The 21,020-nt window shown below is 40.4% G+C and overlaps 1 protein-coding gene across 1 annotated transcript in view; it reads right to left on the minus strand.

Moving 5' to 3' along the window:
* Positions 1-21,020, minus strand: part of PRTG (protogenin) — a 131,438-nt gene that overhangs the window by 13,551 nt on the left and 96,867 nt on the right. Inside the window, exons 12-17 of the mRNA XM_038010009.2 lie at positions 16,607-16,702; positions 15,135-15,321; positions 14,051-14,178; positions 12,767-12,937; positions 3,825-4,007; positions 1,714-1,834 (exon numbers count right to left, since the gene is read on the minus strand). Of these exons, the coding sequence (XP_037865937.1) occupies positions 1,714-1,834; positions 3,825-4,007; positions 12,767-12,937; positions 14,051-14,178; positions 15,135-15,321; positions 16,607-16,702 (886 nt within the window). The remainder of the gene's footprint in view (positions 1-1,713; positions 1,835-3,824; positions 4,008-12,766; positions 12,938-14,050; positions 14,179-15,134; positions 15,322-16,606; positions 16,703-21,020) is intronic.

Genomic DNA, 21,020 nt, shown 5'->3' on the forward strand with positions numbered 1-21,020 from the left:
AGGTTAAAAACAGACAAGTTCACTGAATGCAAGCTACTGCTAAAAATCTGGCCAAAGTCAATCCATAGATGAGATTTCCTGACAGAGTTAACAGACACTTCATCCATGTCTGTTACATTTGTTTTAACCCTTGCCTAGAAAATCCCACCATATGTCCTGTGGTGTTCTCTGAAATGACTGAGGCATTTCAGGTACTGTTACTGAAATAGAAAATATTCCAGATAGTAAGAAAAAGAAATCTTCTTGTAAACATGATCAATTGTGTTTTCCCTTTTTTTTTTTTTAGACAGGATCTCTCGCTCTGCTGCCATTGTGCTAGGCCTAACATTTTTCACAGAGATAAGATCTCACTATGTTGCTTAGGCTGGTCTGAAACTCCTAGCCTCAAGGGATCCTCCCACCTTGGCCTCCCAAAGCTCTGGGATTACCAAGGTGTGATTACCACCATGCCTGCACAAGTGTGCTATTATTATTATTTTTAAACCGAAGGATATTCTATTTTTCAAAATACTAAGAAAATGAGGACACTAGGTTGGGCACGGTGGCTTACGCCTGTAATTCCAGCACTTTGGGAGGCAAAGTTGGGCAGATAATTCGAGGTCAGGAGTTCCAGACGAGCCTTGTCAACACGGTGAAACTCTGCCTCTACTAAACATACAAAAATTAGCAGGCATGGTGGCAGGCGCTTGTAATCCCAGCTACTTGGGAGGCTGCAGCAGGAGAATGGCTTGAACCCAAAAGGTGAAGTTTGCAGTGAGCTACCGCACTCCAGCCTGGGCAACAGAGCGAGACTTTGTCTCAAAAAAAAAAAAAAGACACTAGTCCTCATTTAAGAATATTGGCGGCCGGGCGCGGTGGCCCAAGCCTGTAATTCCAGCACTTTGGGAGGCCGAGACGGGCGGGTCACAAGGTCAGGAGATCGAGACCATCCTGGCTAACACGGTGAAACCCCGTCTCTACTAAAAAATACAAAAAACTAGCCGGGCGAGGTGGCGGGCGCCTGTATCCCAGCTACTCGGGAGGCTGAGGCAGGAGAATGGCGTGAACCCGGGAGGCGGAGCTTACAGTGAGCTGAGATCCGGCCACTGCACTCCAGCCTGGGCGGCAGAGCGAGACTCCGTCTCAAAAAAAAAAAAAAAAAAAAAAAAAAAAAAAAAAAAAAAGGAATATTGGCATTGGCCGGGCGCGGTGGCTCATGCCTGTAATCCCAGCACTTTGGGAGACTGAGGCGGGCAGACCACGAAGTCAGGAGATTGAGACCATCCTGGCTAACAAGGTGAAACCCTGTCTCTACTAAAAATACAAAAAAAAAAATTAGCCCGGCATGGTGATGGGTAGTCCCAGCTACCCGGAAGGCTGACGCAGGAGAATGGTGTGAACCCAGGAGGCAGAGCTTGCAGTGAGCCGAGATTGTGCCACTGCACTCCAGCCTGGGTGACAGTGTGAGACTCTGTCTCGAAAAAATTTTTAAAATTAAATTAAATTTAATTTAAAAAAGAATATTGGCATAATGTTTTCAAATAGCAAGAAAATACTGTCTCTCTAAAATGAGCACATCTCTATAGCTGTAAGAACTCAGGGAACAATACTGCACATTTATTTTAAAGTGGAAAATCCGAGTTACTCTAAAAGGCACTTGATTTTCATTTGTTTCCTGTGGCTACTGCAATTTAAATGTTTTTTACCTCAACCTCTCTAGCAATGCAAACACACCTGGCTTTACTTCGGTATATCAAGATGAGAACACAGACGAAGATGCAGGTCAAGGCTATGCCAACACCTACAGCAATGCCAGTCATTGATTTTTGGTCCAGATGGTAATATCCTGAATAAACTAGAGGGGAAAACACAGTTACTCAGAATCAATCAGAAAAATAAATTATTCAATTTATAATTCTCAGGTACTTGCTTTTCCAACATTTTTCTTTATCTCATAGGAAAAGTTTTGACATTGTCAATATCAAAGCAGAAAGGACACACAGTAATCTTTAATCAGTGATTTCAGAAACAGATTTTCCAATATTAAATATTATTTATTTATTTATTTATTTATTTTTTGAGACGGAGTCTCGCTCTGTCGCCCAGGCTGGAGTGTAGTGGTGCGATCTCGTCTCACTGCAAGCTCCGCCTCCTGGGTTCACGCCATTCTCCTGCCTCAGCCTCCCGAGTAGCTGGGACTACAGGCGCCCGCCATCTCGCCCGGCTAATTTTTTGTATTTTTGGTAGAGACGGGGTTTCACCAGGTTAGCCAGGATGGTCTCCATCTCCTGACCTCGTGATCCGCCCGCCTTGGCCTCCCAAAGTGCTGGGATTATAGGCGTGAGCCACCGCGCCCAGCCCAATATTAAAGATTTTAAGTGAGTTTTAGATATCATATTATAGCAATCATGAACATCAATTCATAATTTATAAAACAGGCACAAAACATAGATGTTCCTCGACAGACCCAAGAACAGATTTTATGTCATGCTGCCTTAAAAGCAGATCTGTATGTTGCAGATTTGTTTTCCATTTACATACACTAAAGCAGGGCTTCTCAAACTTTCATGTGTCTGTGAGTCACCAGGGATTATGTGGAAATGCCGACTCCAACTCACTAAGTCTGGGGTGGGGTCTGTGATTCTGCTTGTCTGTGGAGTGCTCAGGTGATGTCATGAGGCTGGGCTCTAGACTACTTTGAGTGGCAAGGTATTTGAGAAGCCAATATGAGCCTTGCTTTCCATTTCCCTTAATAATATGGTAGCTACGATGGCTACCTCCTTCCTGTTCTTAAATCTGACTGCCCTGTCCTGCTGTTTTCCTCTCTCACTCTCTTTCTAACACACACACATCCCTGGCACCAAATGACCACTCTTTGTGAAGCTAAGAGCCCTTAATCTTGCCCTGAGTTCAGCTGGCATTTCCTCCATTTAGAGCAGCCCCTCTTCTCCTCAAGCCTACTCCCCCAGAGAGAAGGCAAAGGCAGTGTCCAGTCCTGTGCTACAGTGGGCACCAGCTTTTTTGAGAGCATATGGACAGCTGTGATGAGTAAGGCTGGCTCCTTAAAGATATTTTTTCCAATTGCTTTTCTGAAGAGAGAGAGGGGAAAAAAAAACACCCCAACTTTCTCTCCAGAAAGGCTGTTTTTCTGTGGTGAAAACTCTTAATGAAAACCATGCTCTCTTCTTAACTTGAACACTACAACCACCACTGCTGTTTATTTCTTTTTTTTTTTTTTTTTTTTTTTTTTTTTTTTTTTTTTTTTTTTTTGAGACGGAGTCTCGCTCTGTCGCCCGGGCTGGAGTGCAGTGCAGTGGCCGGATCTCAGCTCACTGCAAGCTCCGCCTCCCGGGTTCACGCCATTCTCCTGCCTCAGCCTCCGGAGTAGCTGGGACTACAGGCGGCCGCCACCTCATAATCCCAGCACTTTGGGAGGCCGAGACGGGCGGATCAGGAGGTCAGGAGATCGAGACCATCCTGGCTAACACAGTGAAACCCCGTCTCTACTAAAAAATACTGCTGTTTATTTCTGTGAAACCTCCCAGGAAGCCCACTCCCACCCGTTCACGGCTGATGCGGCTCCTCTGTTTTGGTGGATGCACAGCTGGCAGAAGTAGTAACTGGAAACTGATTTCAAAACAGAGTTAATTCTGAGGTAATTTTGCCTCCTTGTAGGAGTACCAGGAAAAGCCGTGCGTCTCCATAACATCAGAACCTCATCAGCAACAACTTAAGGAACCGAGAGCCAGTTGAGGGATATGGCAATTGTAGGAGCAGAAATAAAGTGTAAGGAAGAACACTTTTTTTCTTAAGAAAAATCACAGTGACTATGGCAGTATACAGACCTTTGGCATCAGCAGAATCTAAACGCTTGGGCCTCTGGTTTGATTCAGAGGTTTCCTTTGGAAGTACTGCCAGCTCCACAGAATTTGAAAAGGGTCCTTCTCCCACCTCATTGGATGCAGATATCTTGACAATGTACACATTTCCTGCTACCAAGTTTTCTAGCAAAGCCATGGTTATTGCCCCTATAAATACATCAATTACCAATTAAGTGAACATTTATCTTTTATTCTTTCACTCATATTATACAAACACGGTCTTTATTTTAAAAAATATTTTTCTGATTATAAAGATGACATATATTGTAGAACATTTAGAAAACAGAGAAACATAAATAAAATTACAATCTTCCATTAACATTTTAGTGTATTTTGTGGGTGTGCATAAATATTTGTGAATACATATTTACTGCATGAATTTTTACATATTAGAGTTTTCACTTAACACTGTAGTATGTATATTACCCCAATATAATCCTTTTCTGTAATTCTGTTTCAGGAGTTCTTAAAAATAGTACACATTTTTGTTTGACTTTTTGCATATATATGTATATATATATGTGTGTGTGTGTGTATAATGTTTTACTCTTTACAGAGATATGAGTACAAATAGAATTTGGGACATTTTATTATGGAACACTTGAAACATACACACAGAAATAATGCTATAATGAACCCAGATTCAATAATTATATTCTTATTTTTTAGAGACAGGGTCTTGCTACATGACTCAGGCTAGACTGGAACTCCTGGGGTCCCCAGTAGTTGGGATTACAGGCACACTCCACTGTGCCAAGCTTTCAATGATTGTAATTGGATTTTTAAAAAGCCAATGTAAGAATCTTTTTTTAATTGGAAGTGTTTAAACCACTTATGGTAATAGCTGTGACAGGTAATCTTGTTCTTCCTTCCTAAATTAGAACAACATGATTATTTTTGAAAGCATGAATATATTTTTACTGGCCTAATTTTTTTTCTTTTTTTGAGACAGAGTCTTGCTCTGTTGCCCAGGCTGGAGTGCAGTGATGCAATCTCGGCTCACTGCAAGCTCCGCCTCCTGGGTTCACGCCATTCTCCTGCCTCAGCCTCCCGAGTAGCTGGGACTACAGGCGCCCGCCACCACGCCCAGCTAATTTTTTGTATTTTTAGTAGAGTTGGGGTTTCACCATGTTAGTCAGGATGGTCTCAATCTCCTGACCTCGTGATCTGCCCACCTCGGCCTCCCAAAGTGCTGGGATTACAGGCGTGAGCCACCATACCCGGCCCTTTTTTTTTTTTTGAGATGGAGTCTTGCTCTGTCGCCCAGGCTGGAGCACACTGGCACGATCATGGCTCACTATAACCTCCACCTCCTGGGTTCAAGCAATTCTCCTGCCTCAGCCTCCTGAATAGCTGGGATTACAGGCACTCACCACCGTGCCAGGCTAATTTTTTTGTATTTTTAACAGAGACAGGATTTCACCACGTTGGCCAGGCTGGTTTCCAACTCCTGACCTCAAGTGAACCACCCACCTCTGCCTCCCAAAGTGTGAGGATTACAGGTGTGAGTCACCACACCCGGCCTGGCCTAATTATTATCACAGATTTAAGATAAACAGGGAAGAAAATGCACAGTTATGCAGGAACCTCAGAGTACTGAAGACAGGTCTCAGATTAAACTACCAAAATCACCACCAGAAATCTGTGTAAGATCTACTTCTCTTCATAAGCAATTATCATTTGAATTTATATATGATATTTGGTATCTAAAGGTATTTTCTCTGTTGCATGACTGCTAAGAAAGATTTCTATTTGGACACTGCCATTTCTGGAGGTGCCTTTCTGCCCTTGTTCTGCCACTGCACCAAAGTATTTGTCTTACAAAAAAATTCCTACCCTAGGAATTAATTCTAGTGCTAACGGTGTAACAGAAATTCAACCAGAAAGTTGTTTCAGCACTATGTTTGTGGGTGGACATGCACAGGGAAATCTAGCTTTCTTGTGCCGATTTCATCTCATTTTTTCCTGACTCAGGGCAACCTTACAATAGCTTCAAAGAGTTTACAATAGTTTGTGACGGTTGCCTCCTGGCCAAAGATAGCTACTCCAGTGCACTTGCTGGACTGTATTTCATTAGGCAAATGAAACGTGCGGTGATCTTAAAGCTGAGGTCATGAGATGGAGGCCACCTCTGCAGGTCACACAGTGTGAGGCAGCCAAACCTCCAGCAGCAATGCCAGGAGCCAGAACACAACTTGTTTTCATGTTCTCTGGTTTCAGTTTGGCCTAAAGAGAGTGTGAGCTACTTGAGTACACAACTGTTCAATAAACAAAGTGACCCTTATTTAGAATCAGGAAGAGTCTTTCCACTGTTGCTATGTTTTTAGGCAGATGAATTAAAAAAACAAAGATGTATGGTGACATGTTACACTTAACTGAAAGGAAGAACATTTCCATGTCTTCACAAACAGAGATATAAATAAATAGAGTTTCTGTTTTATGGTAAAACGCATTTAAATTTTAAAAAGTACTTGGCAAAAACTAATCACTACCAGAAACTAAATCTTTTCATTTAATTTAAGTTTTATACACAGACCAGCAGTACACGTGTGCACGCACTCCCCTTTTCCCTCAAAAAGTATCTTCATTTAGAAAAAAGGGAAACTGTAACATTCTGGTTCCCCTAGGAGGACACTCAAAGCATTTCACAAATAATAAAGCGATCTGTCTATATTCTTTCAACAGACTTCTCAATCTTAATTAGTGTGATTATTTCTGTCTCCTGCCTTTTGTATGTGTCTGAATCTTTAGTCAGATTAGGAATCTTACAAGCAAGACCATGTAACAGGCTAATTCACATCAGTGCTGGTCAAATCTCGTCATGTAACCAGGTGAGCAATTTCTGACTTGGGGCATGTTACTGACCTGTATTTTCCTCATGGAGACAATAGTTCCCACCTCATATAATTATTATACGGATTAAATAAACTATCATTGGCAAGTATCTGACGCAAGTATAAATAAAAGTTAAGTTTTCTTCCTTTACCTCCAACTCCTCTTCTTCCTCTGTTGCAAGACAGAAAACGTTTTTTCATATTTGGACCATAAATGTCCATTTAAATTATAAAAGCAAAAGATTTTGGGGTTGGAGAAGTGCCCCAGGATACAATCTCAGATCTTTTTTCTCTCTTCTGTCCACACGCTTATATGATTTTTTTCCAGATCCACAGCCTTAAATATCACCTATACATTGATAACTAGATATATCTCTAGTCCAAAACTCTCCCATAAACTTAATCCTCCCACTGCTTAATCAGCCTCTCTGCATGGACATCTAAGACACATCTCAAATTTCACACTTTCAAAACCAAAGCCTTGATTTCTCCCACTGATGTGGCTTCTGTTTTTTCTTATGCCCCATATCAATCTACAAGCATATCTGCTTGCATATCTACAAGCATATTTTCTTTCAAATTATGTTCCAACAGCTTATTACTTTCACCATTACCACTCCTGTCCAAGCCCTCATCAACTCTCACATGGACACCTGCCTATTAAACGGTCGCCCAGCTTCCACTCTTACCTCCTTACAATCCATTTCTCAGGTGGCTGCCAGAGCAATCCTTACAAAACGTAAACTTATCCAAGGTCTCCAATACCTTCCTCTCTCTTAGAATAAAATCTATGGCTCATGAAGTCTGGTCTACATCTGCCCTTTGTTACCTCCCTACTTCATTTCTTACTGCCTGCTCTTCCCCTCACTCCAACCTCCCTGGCCTTCTTGCTGTTCCTCTAACATGCCAATGCACACTTCTGCCTCAGGGCCTTTGCACCTCCCCCAGATATCCACAGGATTATGTTTGAATGTCATTTCTTCCACAGGAACTCTTTTACTGCTTCCATCACTTTGTCTCTTCTCCCTATTGTAACTTTATAGCATTTATGACACTACTTGAAAATGTATGTGTGTGTTGGTTTGTTACCTGTGATACAAGCTCCAATGGAGGTAGGGACTTTGTTTTGTACACTGCGGTACTGCAAGTGCCTAGAATAGAGCCTGGCACATAGTCATCACTCAGTAAGAATTACTTTAATAAAAGAAAATATTCCTACTATTGGTGGTCCAATTCATTTGGCAAATGTTGAGTTAAATGGATTCCTTTATCACAGGGTTTCTAATTTCCAGTGCGAATCTCTAACAAGAGGAAAGGTATATGGTATTCATCAAACTTATTTAATCATGACAAAAATTTTTTGAAGAGGGGTATCTTTGTGATATCAGGAAACTCATAAAGGACAGAATTCATTAATTGCTGAGATAGAACATAATTTCTTTTTTTAAAGACTGAGTGCAGTGGCATGATCCTAGCTCACTGCTAACTCCGTCTCCTGGGTTCAAGAGATTCTTCTGCCTCAGCCTCCCAAGTAGCTGGGACTACAGGTGCCTGCCACCATGCCCTATAATTTTTGATCCACTTTAAATTACATACAAGTATAATTTCATATCATGTTTCTGCTCAACCATTGTCTTACTATGTACTGTTTTAGCCACAAATACTATACGCTCACCAGAAACATTTTTAAATGTTTTGATTCATGACAAGTACCTTGTTCCATTTGTATTAAAATATGTGAATTAAATATATACATAAATATGTATAAACTTAGTATGTATAGAAGATTAATAGGTATATGGGAAAGAGAAATGGACACCCTTATTCTTTTTTCCTTCATCTTTTTCTATACGATAACTTTTCCAAAAGCTGCCATAATTATACATAAAAGACATTTTAACTTTTCTTTAAATGCCATGTTATATTCCTTGCTTTTTGTTTCAATGTGAGTCAAACTCTGTTTTTCTCTCTCAGAAAAGTAAACTCAACTGCTTTTTACTGATTTATTTGTTCTCTATGAACCTCTGGATTTAGCTATGAAAAAAGTCCTCTACATTTAACAAATGACAAAAGCTTTTCACAAATGTTTCTTAAAACCACAGCAACTAACATTATTTTTCCTGTGCTCTATTATATAGCTAGAAAGGCTTATACAGATGTAAAAATCTGTAACTGTAATCCCTTTCACTACTGAGCCATCAATGAGGCAAAATACTATTTTCTGAGTTCTGTTCCAAAATTACAAATGAATACATTTAAAAGGAGCCAGACAAAATATATATTGCTTCTTCTTTTTTTTTTTTTTTTTTTTTTTTTAAGAGACAGTGTCTTGCACTCTTGCCCAGGCTGGAATGCAGTGGCGCAATCTTGGCTCACTGCAAGCTCCATCTCCCGGGTTCACGCCATTCTCCTGCCTGAGTAGCTGGGACTACAGGTGCCCACCACCATGCCTGGCTAATTTTTTGTACTTTTCTGGTAGAGACGGGGTTTCACCGTGTTAGCCAGGATGGTCTCGATCTCCTGACCTCGTGATCTGCCTGCCTCGGCCTCCCAAAGTGCTGGGATTACAGGTGTGAGCCACTGCGCCCGGCCTTTTTTTTTTTTTTTGAGACAGAGTTTCACTCTTGTTGCCCAGGCTGGAATGCAATGGCATGATCTCAGCTCACCACAATCTCCACCTCCTGGGTTCAAGTGATTCTCCTGCCTCAGCCTACCTAGTAGCTGGGATTTTTAGGCGCCTGCCACCACACCTGGCTAATTTTTTTGTATTTTCAGTAGAGACGGGGTTTCACTGTATTGGCCAGGCTGTTCTGGAACTCCCGACCTCAGGTGATCCACCTGCTTCAGCCTCCCAAAGTGCTGGGATTACACGCATGAGCCACCTTGCCCAGTTCCATACTGCTTCTTTTTAGGCAGGTGCAAATGAAGAACTCAAAGAAGTATGTGTTCATGCTATCAAAATTATTTATTAATACTTAGAACACCTCATTAAATCAGGTTAGTTATTTGGTTAACTGCTGTGTCAAGAAATCATTTTGGACTTGAATGACTGAAACTAAATTATACATTTTAAGAAAACTGTGAGGCCAGGGGCGGTGGCTCATGCCTGTAATCCTAGCCCTTTGGGAAGCTGAGGTGGGCAGATTGCCTGAGTTCAGGAGTTCGAGACCAGCCTGGGCAACACAGTGAAACCCCCATCTCTACTAAAATACAAAAAATTAACCAGGTACAGCAGCGTGTTCCTGTAGTCCCAGCCACTCGGGAGGCTGAGGCAGGAGGAGAATGACTTGAACCCCGGAGGCAGCAGTTACAGTAAGCCAAGATCCACTCTACTTCAGACTGGGTGACAGAGTGAGACTCCATCTCCACAAAAAAAGAATAATGTGGTAGACTCTAATACTGAGGATCCCAGTGAATTACACCCCCATCGATTCACACCCTTGTAGCCCTCCCGACACTGGTTCCAGACTTGACCATGTAGCCTGCTCTGCCCAATCAGACATAGTGAATGTGAGGCAAGCAGAGGCTTGTGAAAGCTTTGTACACGGGGCTTCCTCTCTTCTCTTCCTGACTGTGGAGCCCACTCCTGCTGGTTTTTTGTGGGTTTTTTTGTTCTGTTTTTTTTTTTTTTTTTTTTTTGAGACGGAGTCGAGTCTCACTCTATCATCCAGGCTGAACTGCCGTGGCACGATCTCGGCTCACTGCAACCTCTGCCTCCCAGGTTGAAGCGATTCTGCTGTCTCAGCCTCCCGAGTAGCTGGACCTACAGGCATGTGTCACCATGCCCGCCTAATTTTTGTATTTTTAGTGGAGATGGGGTTTCCCCACATTGGTCAGGCTGGTCCTGAACTCCTGACCTTGTGATCCGTCCACCTCGGCCTCCCAAAGTGCTGGGATTACAGGCGTGAGCCACAGCACCCAGCCTCTCTCTTGCCATTTTTAGACTACTCAGAGCCTATCAAAACTGTAACACGGCTGCAGCCTCGTGAGAGACCAACAGAACTGTCAAGCTGATTTCAGTCCAAATTGTTGACTCAAAGAATTGTGAGAAAACAAAATGGTTATTTTAAGTTGTAGACTAATTGCAGCACTATTCACAATAGCAAAGACTTGGAATCAACCCAAATGTCCATCAGTGACAGACTGGATGAAGAAAATGTGGCACATATACACCATGGAATACTATGCAGTCATAAAAAAGGATGAGTTTGTGTCCTTTGTAGGGACATGGATGCAGCTGGAAACCATCATTCTTAGCAAACTATCACAAGAACAGAAAACCAAACACCGCATGTTCTCACTCATAGGTGGGAACTGAACAATGAGATCACTTGGACTCGGGAAGGGGAACATCACACACCGGGGCCTATCATGGGGAGGGGGGAGGGGGGAGGGATTGCATTGGGAGTTATACCTGATGTAAATGACGAGTTGATGGGTGCAGCACACCAACATGGCACAAGTATACATATGTAACAAACCTGCACGTTGTGCACATGTACCCTACAACTTAAAGTATAATAATAATAAATTAAAAAAAAAAAAAAAAAGTTGTAGACTAGTTTGTTAGGCAGCAATAGATAACCGATATAAACATAAAATCATATTGCTGCCAAATACTTAGTACCTTCAAGTCTCTTCAGTGACCAGGAAGTCATTATTTAGTGGGGCTTCTTCTGCTTAATGAAAAATATGAACATGCAAAGATCAAAACTCCAGGTAAAGTTATCATCTGCTTATTTTAAAACTCATAGTTTTATATTACATGCACATAAATATCTGTTAAATTTCTCTCTTTAATTGGGTAAATATTCCTCTTGAAAGGTGTAACGTATGTGGGAGTACCTCATATTGTATAGTGTATAGAATATAGCGTATAGGTGGCAACCACATTTCCTGCTTGAAATTCTTCTTCAGCTTTTTATTGGTTGGCAAACTACTCTCTTCTCAGAACATATGTCTAAATCAAGGAAGTGCCAAAATAATGAAGTTTTACTATTTATGTGATGGCCCATCTAAAATCTGGCAAATAGGACTTGTCCAACATAAAGAGTCAAGATTTAGGCTGGGCTTGGTGGTGTGCATGCCTGTAGCCCCAGCTACTCAAGAGGCTGAGATTCTGTCCAAAAAAAAAAAAAAAAAAAAAAAAAAAAAAAAAAAAAAAAAAAAAAGATGCAAGATTTAGGAAAGGATATGATAAAAGTGTGCAGTAAGAATCCTAAAAACTTGTTTAGTCCCTTTAGCACTACTAAGGTCTTCTCCCTTAAATCATATCTCCTTCCAATGTTTCCTTCTCCTGTGCAAGACACACCATGAGAAACCTAAGACTCATCCATAACAAATCTCCCTTCCTTAATCTTCTCTCCCTCCTGTCATCCAAGCTATCAAGTTCTATCAATTTTAACTCCTTAATATCTGCCAACCATCCTATCCTTTCCATCTTAATCCTCACCATCCTAGTCCAGGACTATCATCTCTTTCCTGGACGGCTACAGTAACTTCTTAACTAGTCCCTTCGCATTACTCTAATCTCCAGTTGGTCCAATCAAACCTTTTTTATTTTTCCCCGAAGACAGATTCTTGTTCTTGTTGCCCAGGCTGGAGTGCAATAGTGTGATCTCGGCTCAATGCAACTCCTCCTCCTGGGTTCAAGCCATTCTCCTGACTCAGCCTCCGAAGTAGCTTGGATTACAGGCACCTGCCGTCACACCCAGCTAATTTTTGTATTTTTAGTAGAGATGGGGTTTCACTATGTTGGTCAGGCTGGTCTCAAACTCTGGACTTCAGGTAATCTATCTGCCTCAGCCTCACAAAATGCTGGGATTACAGGCGTGAGCCACTGCGCCCGGCCATATCTCTTCTATTAACAAAAGTAACAGCAACCTTTTTGAAACAAACTATTCTTAAAATTGGTGGATGGCTTCCCAATGCTCCTTGAACAAAGCCCAAATCTTTAATTACTTCACACATGAAAATGTAAATTCAAAATAAACTCTAGATTCCCCTTTCCTTTTGTTTCTTTAATATTAATAATCTTACTTTTTATCCTTCATGGCAATTTATGGTATTTACCTTCACGGTGTAAGACCTGCCACTCTCCTGCAATCCAGGCCTTCCTGGATGCATATAAGATAGTATAGCGGGTCACAACTGTCTCTGGGCCATCAGGGGGTTTCCAAGAAACCAGAGCGGTGTCATCCTCTATCAACGTCACTTTTACTCCAACTGGTGGGCCTGCTGGTGCTGTGCACACACAACAAAATGTTGTATTAGTAGGGTAAAATGGTTTATAAATACTCAAATACCTGGCTTACAGGCTTAGAAAAAAGTTCAGAAAATTAGAAATCACCATAAAAAAATTACAGCTTTCAAAGATCATTAATGATAATGTGAAGTACTATTTTTCTTCTTGTATTTTCGTAATATTTAAACATTAAAAAACATAAGATAGTAGATTCCTAGATAGGAGAATCTAAGTTAAAGGGATAGCATTTTTAAGGTTCCTGAAACGTTTTGCTAAATTGCTAACTAGAAATGTTTACTTCCACCAACAGTACCTTGTCCATTAGGTATCAGGTTTCACCCCATTAGTACTGATAGTTCTTACTAGCATGTATAGAACATCAACTTAACCTGATCTTGGAGACCAGTGAAAAAAATGCTCCTGACATTAAAACATTTAGTTATTCCTGGAAAAATTGTGAATCAGTGAATTTACAGGGCAGACTTACATCTAATAATATATCTGTGAAAAACAGTAAAATCTTGGAATTTAAGTTGACTCCATGTTTAATATACACTAGAAGTGTGAAGAGCTGGTTTTTAACACATCTCATATGGAATATTGCCAAAACCATAGCAACAAAGTCCTATGGTCACTGTTTATAAATGTCCCTTACTTTCTCTCTGTATAATTAAAATACAGCAGAAATGATGCTTACATAATAGATTATCTAGTCCTTCCTCCTCATTCTAGAGATAAGAAAATGTTGGTCTAGAGACATAACATATCTTAGCTAAAGCCATGAAAGCTACAGAATTGGTGCTCAATCCGATATATATATATTGCACTGTGCACACTATCAAGCTGCTATTCATGCAGAAATGACTTCATTATAATGTGAGCTCCCAAGATCATTAACAAACATTCACTTACTGCCATTTAAAAATTTTTGGCTGTAGATTTCAACAGCACACCTGATTTTTTTTAAGGTTTCTAAAAGGACATTAAATTTAAGCCATCAAGTGGTAGGTGGCAACTAGAGTAGTATCCTACTCAGAATGACATACATATTTTTAAAACATTTCCTTAATGTTTTTTAAAAGGTAAAATCTATAGGGAGCTGTTTTCTTTACCTTCTGGAAGAGTAGAATGGTAGACTACAGGGCTCCAAGGACTGGAAAGCTGATCCACATGTAATCGAACAGCAAATTCATATTTGGTGTTTGGTTCTAGACCCTGAACCAACATTTGAGTTTCTGATCTATAATAATGAGGGATGAAGGTGTTAATGCTGGTAGTATATTATTGTTTCTAAAAGAATGTCAGCATTTCCAAATAGGTAAGGGCATAATGTTATTTTTCATGACCTCCTCATTTTATATGAAAAAATGTTTAGACTAAAGAACAATTTAATTGGACTTTTAAAATACTAAATTTGGTATTGTCCTGTAGAAATAAGCCTACCGGTTGCCTCTCTTTGACAGCAAACTCGAAATGTCCCAATACAAAGGGATTTCCTCTGAAATACTGGAAGTCAAATCATTCATTCATTCATTTATTCATTCATGATGAGGTCTTGCTCTGTGGTTCAGGCTACAGTGCAGTACTGGGATCATAGCTCACTGCAGCCTGCATCTCCTGAGCACAAGCAATCCTCCTGCATTAGCTTCCCAAGTAGCTAGGATTATAGGCCTGCAGCACCATGCCTGGCTGATTCGAAAAAAAATTTTTTTGTAGAGATGGGATCTGGCTATGTTGTCCGGGCTGATCTTAAACTTCTGACTTAAGCAATCCTCCCACCTCAGCCTCCCAAAAATCATTCTTTTAGAGCACTGTGATGGGCATCTTTCTAACTCTAACCTAGAAACAAAATGACAACTGGCCCTACTTTTTGACTGCCAGCATGAAAACAGGCTCCTTTCTTTCTTTAAACGTGCTAAGTTTAGTCACTTGAGAGTAATAATAGCTTCTTGCCTAATCTTGTTGCATGAGGCAAGGAAAATTTAAAAATCACTTATATAAATTAAATGTCAAAAAGTACAGTTTTCAGAATATGGTAAGGATGCAAAACTCCCAGCTACTTCATAAATAACTTAAGTCCTGAAACAAATGCTTACAGGTGAAGCCCAAGCTGGGCCCAAGATGGTAAGAAGTATGAGTTGGAGGGGGGCGTGGGGAGGTAAGCAAAGAAAATAACCATTAATAGGAGCTACATACGTTTGAAGGTACAGAACCAAAGAAGCATTCTGCAGGCCAACAGGATTACAGCGGATGGTGTAGTTAATGATTTGTGCAGTGGTGAATGCAGGCCTCCTCCAGTGCAGGAAGATGGAAGATGAGGTGTTAGCCTTCGCATAGAGATGGTGGGGTGGTGGTGGAGGAGGGACCATGCGATCACGAACAGCTATTGAGAAACACAATGTTAATTTATGATACGACATAACGTTTAACATAGAAAGTGGTAAAATGGTAAAATAATAATATCCCACCCTATAAGATGATTTTAGGTCTTTCTTCCACCAGAGACACATAGTGATCTGGAGATACATCATCCAAACCTAAACAGCTCTTCCGTGAGTTAAAGAAGAAGTCAAAAACAGTCATGCATCACTAAACAACAGGGATACATTCTAAGAAACGTGTTAGGTTTTTCATTAGGTGATTTCATCATTGTGTGGACATCAGACAGTGCACTTACACAAACCTAGATGGTATAGCCTACTGCACACCTGGGCATTATGGTATAGCCTATTACCCACAGCTATAAAACTGTATAGCATGTTGTACTGAATACTGTGGGCAACTGTAACACAATGGTATTGTGTTTTCAAACATATCCAAACAGAGAAATGGTAACAGGTTGCTCTATGAGATTGTAACAACAATGTCATAGATGATAGGAATTTTTCACCTCTATTATAATCTTATGGGACCACTGTCACATATGTGGTCCACTGTTGAGGGAAATGTCATTCTGCTGTGTTTGACTACATTATTGATACTTAACAGACCGGAAAGCAGAAGCACAGAGAAGTCAGGCTACTAGCCAAAGACACCAAGAAAACCAGTGGGGGACTTAAAACTAGAACATCCTTCTCAGGAGCAGTACAAGCAAATAGCAATTGGAGAGAAACAGCCTCGAGGGAAAAGCAGACTTTAAAAAATTCAGTATGTAGATATTCAGTGGTTATTTTCCTCAGTTAAATGTCTAATGGTCCTCTGTATGCAACATGAAAATAGGACTTATAATTCAATATATCTTAAATATTTACTGAGCACCTATTTGTTTAAGATACTTCGACCAGCCCGTGGTGGCTCACATCTGTAATCCGAGCACTTTGGGAGGCCAAGGAGTGGATCACTTGAGGTCAGGAATTCGAGATGAGCCTGGTGAAACCCTGTCTCTACTGAAAATACCAAAAAAAAAAAAAAAAAAAAAAAAAAAAAAAAAAAAGCCAGGTGTGGTGGTGGTGCCTGTAGTCCCAGCTACTAGAGAGGCTGAGGCAGGAGAAACGCTTGAACCCGGGAGGCAACAAACAAACAAACAAAAAACCAAAAAAACCCAAAACCAAAAAAAAAGTAATTAAGCCACCAAGGCTTCCAAGGAGTAGTGAGACTGTATTAAAGGAGGAGGAGGAGAAAGAACAGTGTGAGCCATAGTAAAACAAACAGCCACGGCTTTCACTTACACACGCATCCTGGAGTGCTGACGGTCTGATCTGCCTGATAGCCATCTTCTACGTTGTTGTAAGCCAGGAGCCTCACATGATATTTTCTTCTGGGGTCTATAAAGAAACCAATAGGAAATAATTAGGACCAGGTCTTTAGATCTGAGCAAAGGTTCTGAACGAAGCCTTTATAGATTTTGGTTCAAAAATCTTCTGAATGCATAAAAGTTCTCAGTAATATAAAATTACTGCTCAATGACTCAGCAATTCACCTTCGTATGACACTGCTATTGTGACCCATCTACCAATAATTTACAATTTTACTTTACTTAATCTAATTTCAAACAATAACACTACCACAACCACTCCTTCTCCTTTCTCTCCTCTTCCTCCTCCTCTTCCTTAACTGGCAGATAGATTCTTGATTTTAAAAGCCTTGGGTTGCTTGACGGATCATTTGCAAGAGATTACACTTTGTAGAAGTCTTTTGTTTAGGCAGTTATATTTGAGGGCTATTTACTTCAAAGTATGGAAATCAAACGGAGACTGTTTTATTCCAAAAAGCTAAAGAAAATTACAATTGTCATTCTTTAGTACCTTTGAAAATTTATATAACCATGTTTTGCTTAAGTTTTAAGTTTAAATGTGTCCTTTCTACAAACCTACATTCTCAAGTGCGAACTTCACCAAGAAAGATGAGTTGGAGCTCCCTCTACTGGTGTTTGTTAACTATCACAATACTAAAACTAAAGTCCATCCAATGCACATTAAAACAACTCTTTTCAAGGCTTTGAAAAAATAGTTACATATTTTAACTTACATAATTTAAAAAATAATCAAAAAGTTCAATAATAAAAATACATTTAAGTTAACTGTTTATGATGACATTTAAATACAAAATACTTGCTCAGGGCAAAAATATACAACTCAGGCTGGGCGCGGTGGCTCATGCCTGCAATCCCAGCACTTTGGGAGGCCGAGGCGGGTGGATCACCTGAGGTCAGGAGTTCGAGATGAGCCTTGCCAACATGGTGAAACCCCATCTCTACTAAAAATACAAAAATTAGCCGGACGTGATGGCACATGCCTGTAATCTCAGCTTCTTGAGGAGGCTAAGACAGGAGAATCGTTTGAACCTGGAAGGTGGAGGTTGCTATGAGCCAATATTGTGCCACTGCACTCCAGCCTGGGTGACAGAGCGAAACTTGGTCTCAAAAAAAAAAGGGTACAACTGAAAAATAATATGCTTCTCTAAAAAAAAAAAAAAAAACACAAATAAATTCAACATTTCATAAGGAAAAACAATAATCCTTAATAGATATAACCAATCTGGAAAACGACGTGAAATTAAAGGTTAAAAATAATTCTAGAGTGAATCCAAACATTTAAAAATCTAAAAATAGAGGCTGGATGCAGTAACTCACACCTGTAACCCCAGCACTTTGGGAAGTCGAGGACAGGAGTTTAAGACTAGCCTGGGCAATACAGTAAGATCACATCTCTATAAAACATAAAATAAAAATTAGCTTGGTGTGGTGGTGCATGCCATAGTCCCAGCTGCTCAGGAGGTTGCACCAGGAGGACCAGTTGAGCCCAGAAGTTGGAGGCTGTGGTGAGTTATGACTGTTCTACTGTGCTCCAGCATGGGCAACAGAACAAGGCCCCATCTCTAAAATAAACTAAATAAAATCCCAAAATAAAATATAAAGTTTATAAAACTCTCCAAAGTAATACGTTTGTATAAATATTTTAGAAACGGGTATTTTCTAATATTTAATATTAAAATTCATTGAAAGAATTTTCTAAAATATTTTCATTTCCATTTCTCTTTCCAAAAAAATACACGATGGAAAATTTCTGAGACTCAGAAAACTTTTAACCTTTCTGGAGAGAAAGGTAAGAAGACTCATCTAGCATTTGACCATCCTATAGAAAATGTCTTTCGGATACATCATCTTATTTGACTATCAGAAAACGCCATAAGGTAGATGTTATGCCCATTTTATGTGTAAGCTGTGATACCAAGGTTTCTTTTGTTTGTTTTCTGAGAGAGGGTCTTATTCTGCTGCCCAGGCTGGAGGGCAGTGGTGCAATTACAGCTCACTGCAGCCTCAAACTCCCGAGCTCAGATGATCCTCCCACCTCAGCCTCTTAAGTAGCTGAGACTACAGGCACACACTGCCACACCTGGCATTCTGTGTAGAGACAAAGTCTCACCATATTGCCCAGGCTGGTCTCCAACTCCTGTACTCAAGCGATCTGCCCGCCTTGGCCTCCGGAAGTGCTGGGAGTACAGGAATGAGCCACTGCAGCAGGCCTTCAAAGGTGTTAAGGAGAATGTCCAATATGCATGAAGCTGAACCAAGAACTTGTTATTTCCGTGACAAAGTACAGGGTCTCTAAATTTACACAAACACCTGTGCCTCTGTCAAAAGAAGCTTGTCTCCTAATAATAATGATTTTTTTCTTTTTGGACACTGGTTCTCACTCTGCTGCCCAGGCTGGATGACAGTGGTGTGATCATGACTCATTGCAGCCTTCACTTCCCTGGGCTCGGGTGATCCTCCGACCTTAGCCCCCCCAAGTAGCTGGGACTACAGGCATATACTAAGGCACACACCTGGCTAATTTCCCCATGTTGGTCAGGCTGGTCTTAAACTCCTAGCCTCAACAATCCACCTACCTTGGCCTCACAAAGTGCTGGGATTACAGGTGTGAGCCAACATGCCCAGCTAAAAAATACTTTATTCTGTCTCTACTCAATTAGAAGAGTGTCTTTAGGAAAGGCTCCAGAATATAAAGGTATTTTACCAGAATACATGAGATACAGAAAAGGAAGGATAGGATAGATTTGCCCTCAAAGTAGCTCAAGTTCTCCACAGGGGGCCAGATATGAATACAGCTATTTCACAGAGAAAGCTCATTTTGATGAGGGTTATGAGTACAGGTGGAGATATTAATCTTTTTTCTACTGTGCAAACAACTTCAATCAACACTGCATGAATACATCTCTGGAATGGTTCCATTTGTTAGCTCTAAAATGGATTCTTCAAGTTTTCCCTTCTTCCTTTTTAAAAAATAAACTTCTTATACTAAATTTTAAATCCCAGCACTTTGGGAGGCCGAGGCAGGTGGACCACGTGAGACCAGTTCGGCCAACATGGCGAACCCCCATCTCCACTAAAAAAACAAGGAATAGCCGGGCGTGGTGGCGGGCACCTGCAATCCTAGCTTCTCGGGAGGCTGGGGCAGGAGAGCTGCTTGAACCCAGGAGGCAGCACTTGCATGAGCCAAGATCACGCCATTGCACTCCAGTCTGGTTGACAAGAGTGAAACTCTGTCTCAAAATAAAAAAGGAACAGTCAGAGCCAGGTCTGGCTGTCTAAGAAAGAGTTCGCAGGTATCAATAAACATTTATCAAGAGCCTACCAAAAGTCAGGCACTGCATGAGAGACTCAAGGACTAGAACAACGCAAATCTTGCTTTTAATTTCAATCTACCAAAGAAGACAGGCTGATAAATGAATATTCTATCTGTAAGTATTATTTAACCCTGACAGTTGTATAGACTTGAGCAAGTTTCTTACTTTTCTAAGCCTCATTTATTTTGATTTGGAAGATGGAAAAGTTAACAGGACCTCTCTGATAGGGATTTTAAGAATATTAAATGAAATCATGCCTAGGAAGTACTTTGTAGAGTTCCTATAATTAGTAAACACAAAATATTATATTGCTGTCATGTGAGTAAAGGTGCCTGGGAGAAAAGGTAGTATCAAAAACATGGCAAACTTAACACATTTTGGAATCAACTTTGTGAAAGCTTATCAATAGCAAAGATCTCTGTTCGTTCATACAAACAAGATCTAGAGAACAGAACATCGGCAAATTAGCAATTGGCAAATACTAAAGCTGAGTTTAACCACTCTCTGTCCTCCCTAATATTCTCTGGTGTACAGAGCAGGCAGGCAAAGGTTCCCAAGTGTGTGTTGGCTTGTATATACTATTGAAACAACTGTGTTTTGTGTCTGTGGCCACTAAGAATGCTTGCTGTTTTGGTAACCATGTCAGATGGCATATATTCCTCCCAGTGGTATATCTACCTTCACCTACATCTTGATATTAATCTAATAACCTCTCATTTGCCAACAAAGAAACAGCCCTAATGATGATAAACGCTTTGGAAAACAACTTAATAAATTCCTTTCCTAGTGGAAGAACAGTAAGTCATTTCATTAAAGGGAAATCTGGAAGAGTTTGAGGGCAAGTATTAGAAACAGCAAGCATATGGAAACAGAAATTAATTCAATCTGTTAATAATAATTATATCCCATTTTTACAATGAGGTGTTTCTTACCCTCAATGACCACACTCAGAACAAGAAAAAGGCCTATAAAATGAGACTCTCTAATGCCAAAATCTTTTAAAGTTGTACTTGT

The sequence above is a fragment of the Chlorocebus sabaeus genome, chromosome 26 (assembly GCF_047675955.1).
Source record: "Chlorocebus sabaeus isolate Y175 chromosome 26, mChlSab1.0.hap1, whole genome shotgun sequence".
NCBI lineage: Eukaryota > Metazoa > Chordata > Mammalia > Primates > Cercopithecidae > Chlorocebus > Chlorocebus sabaeus.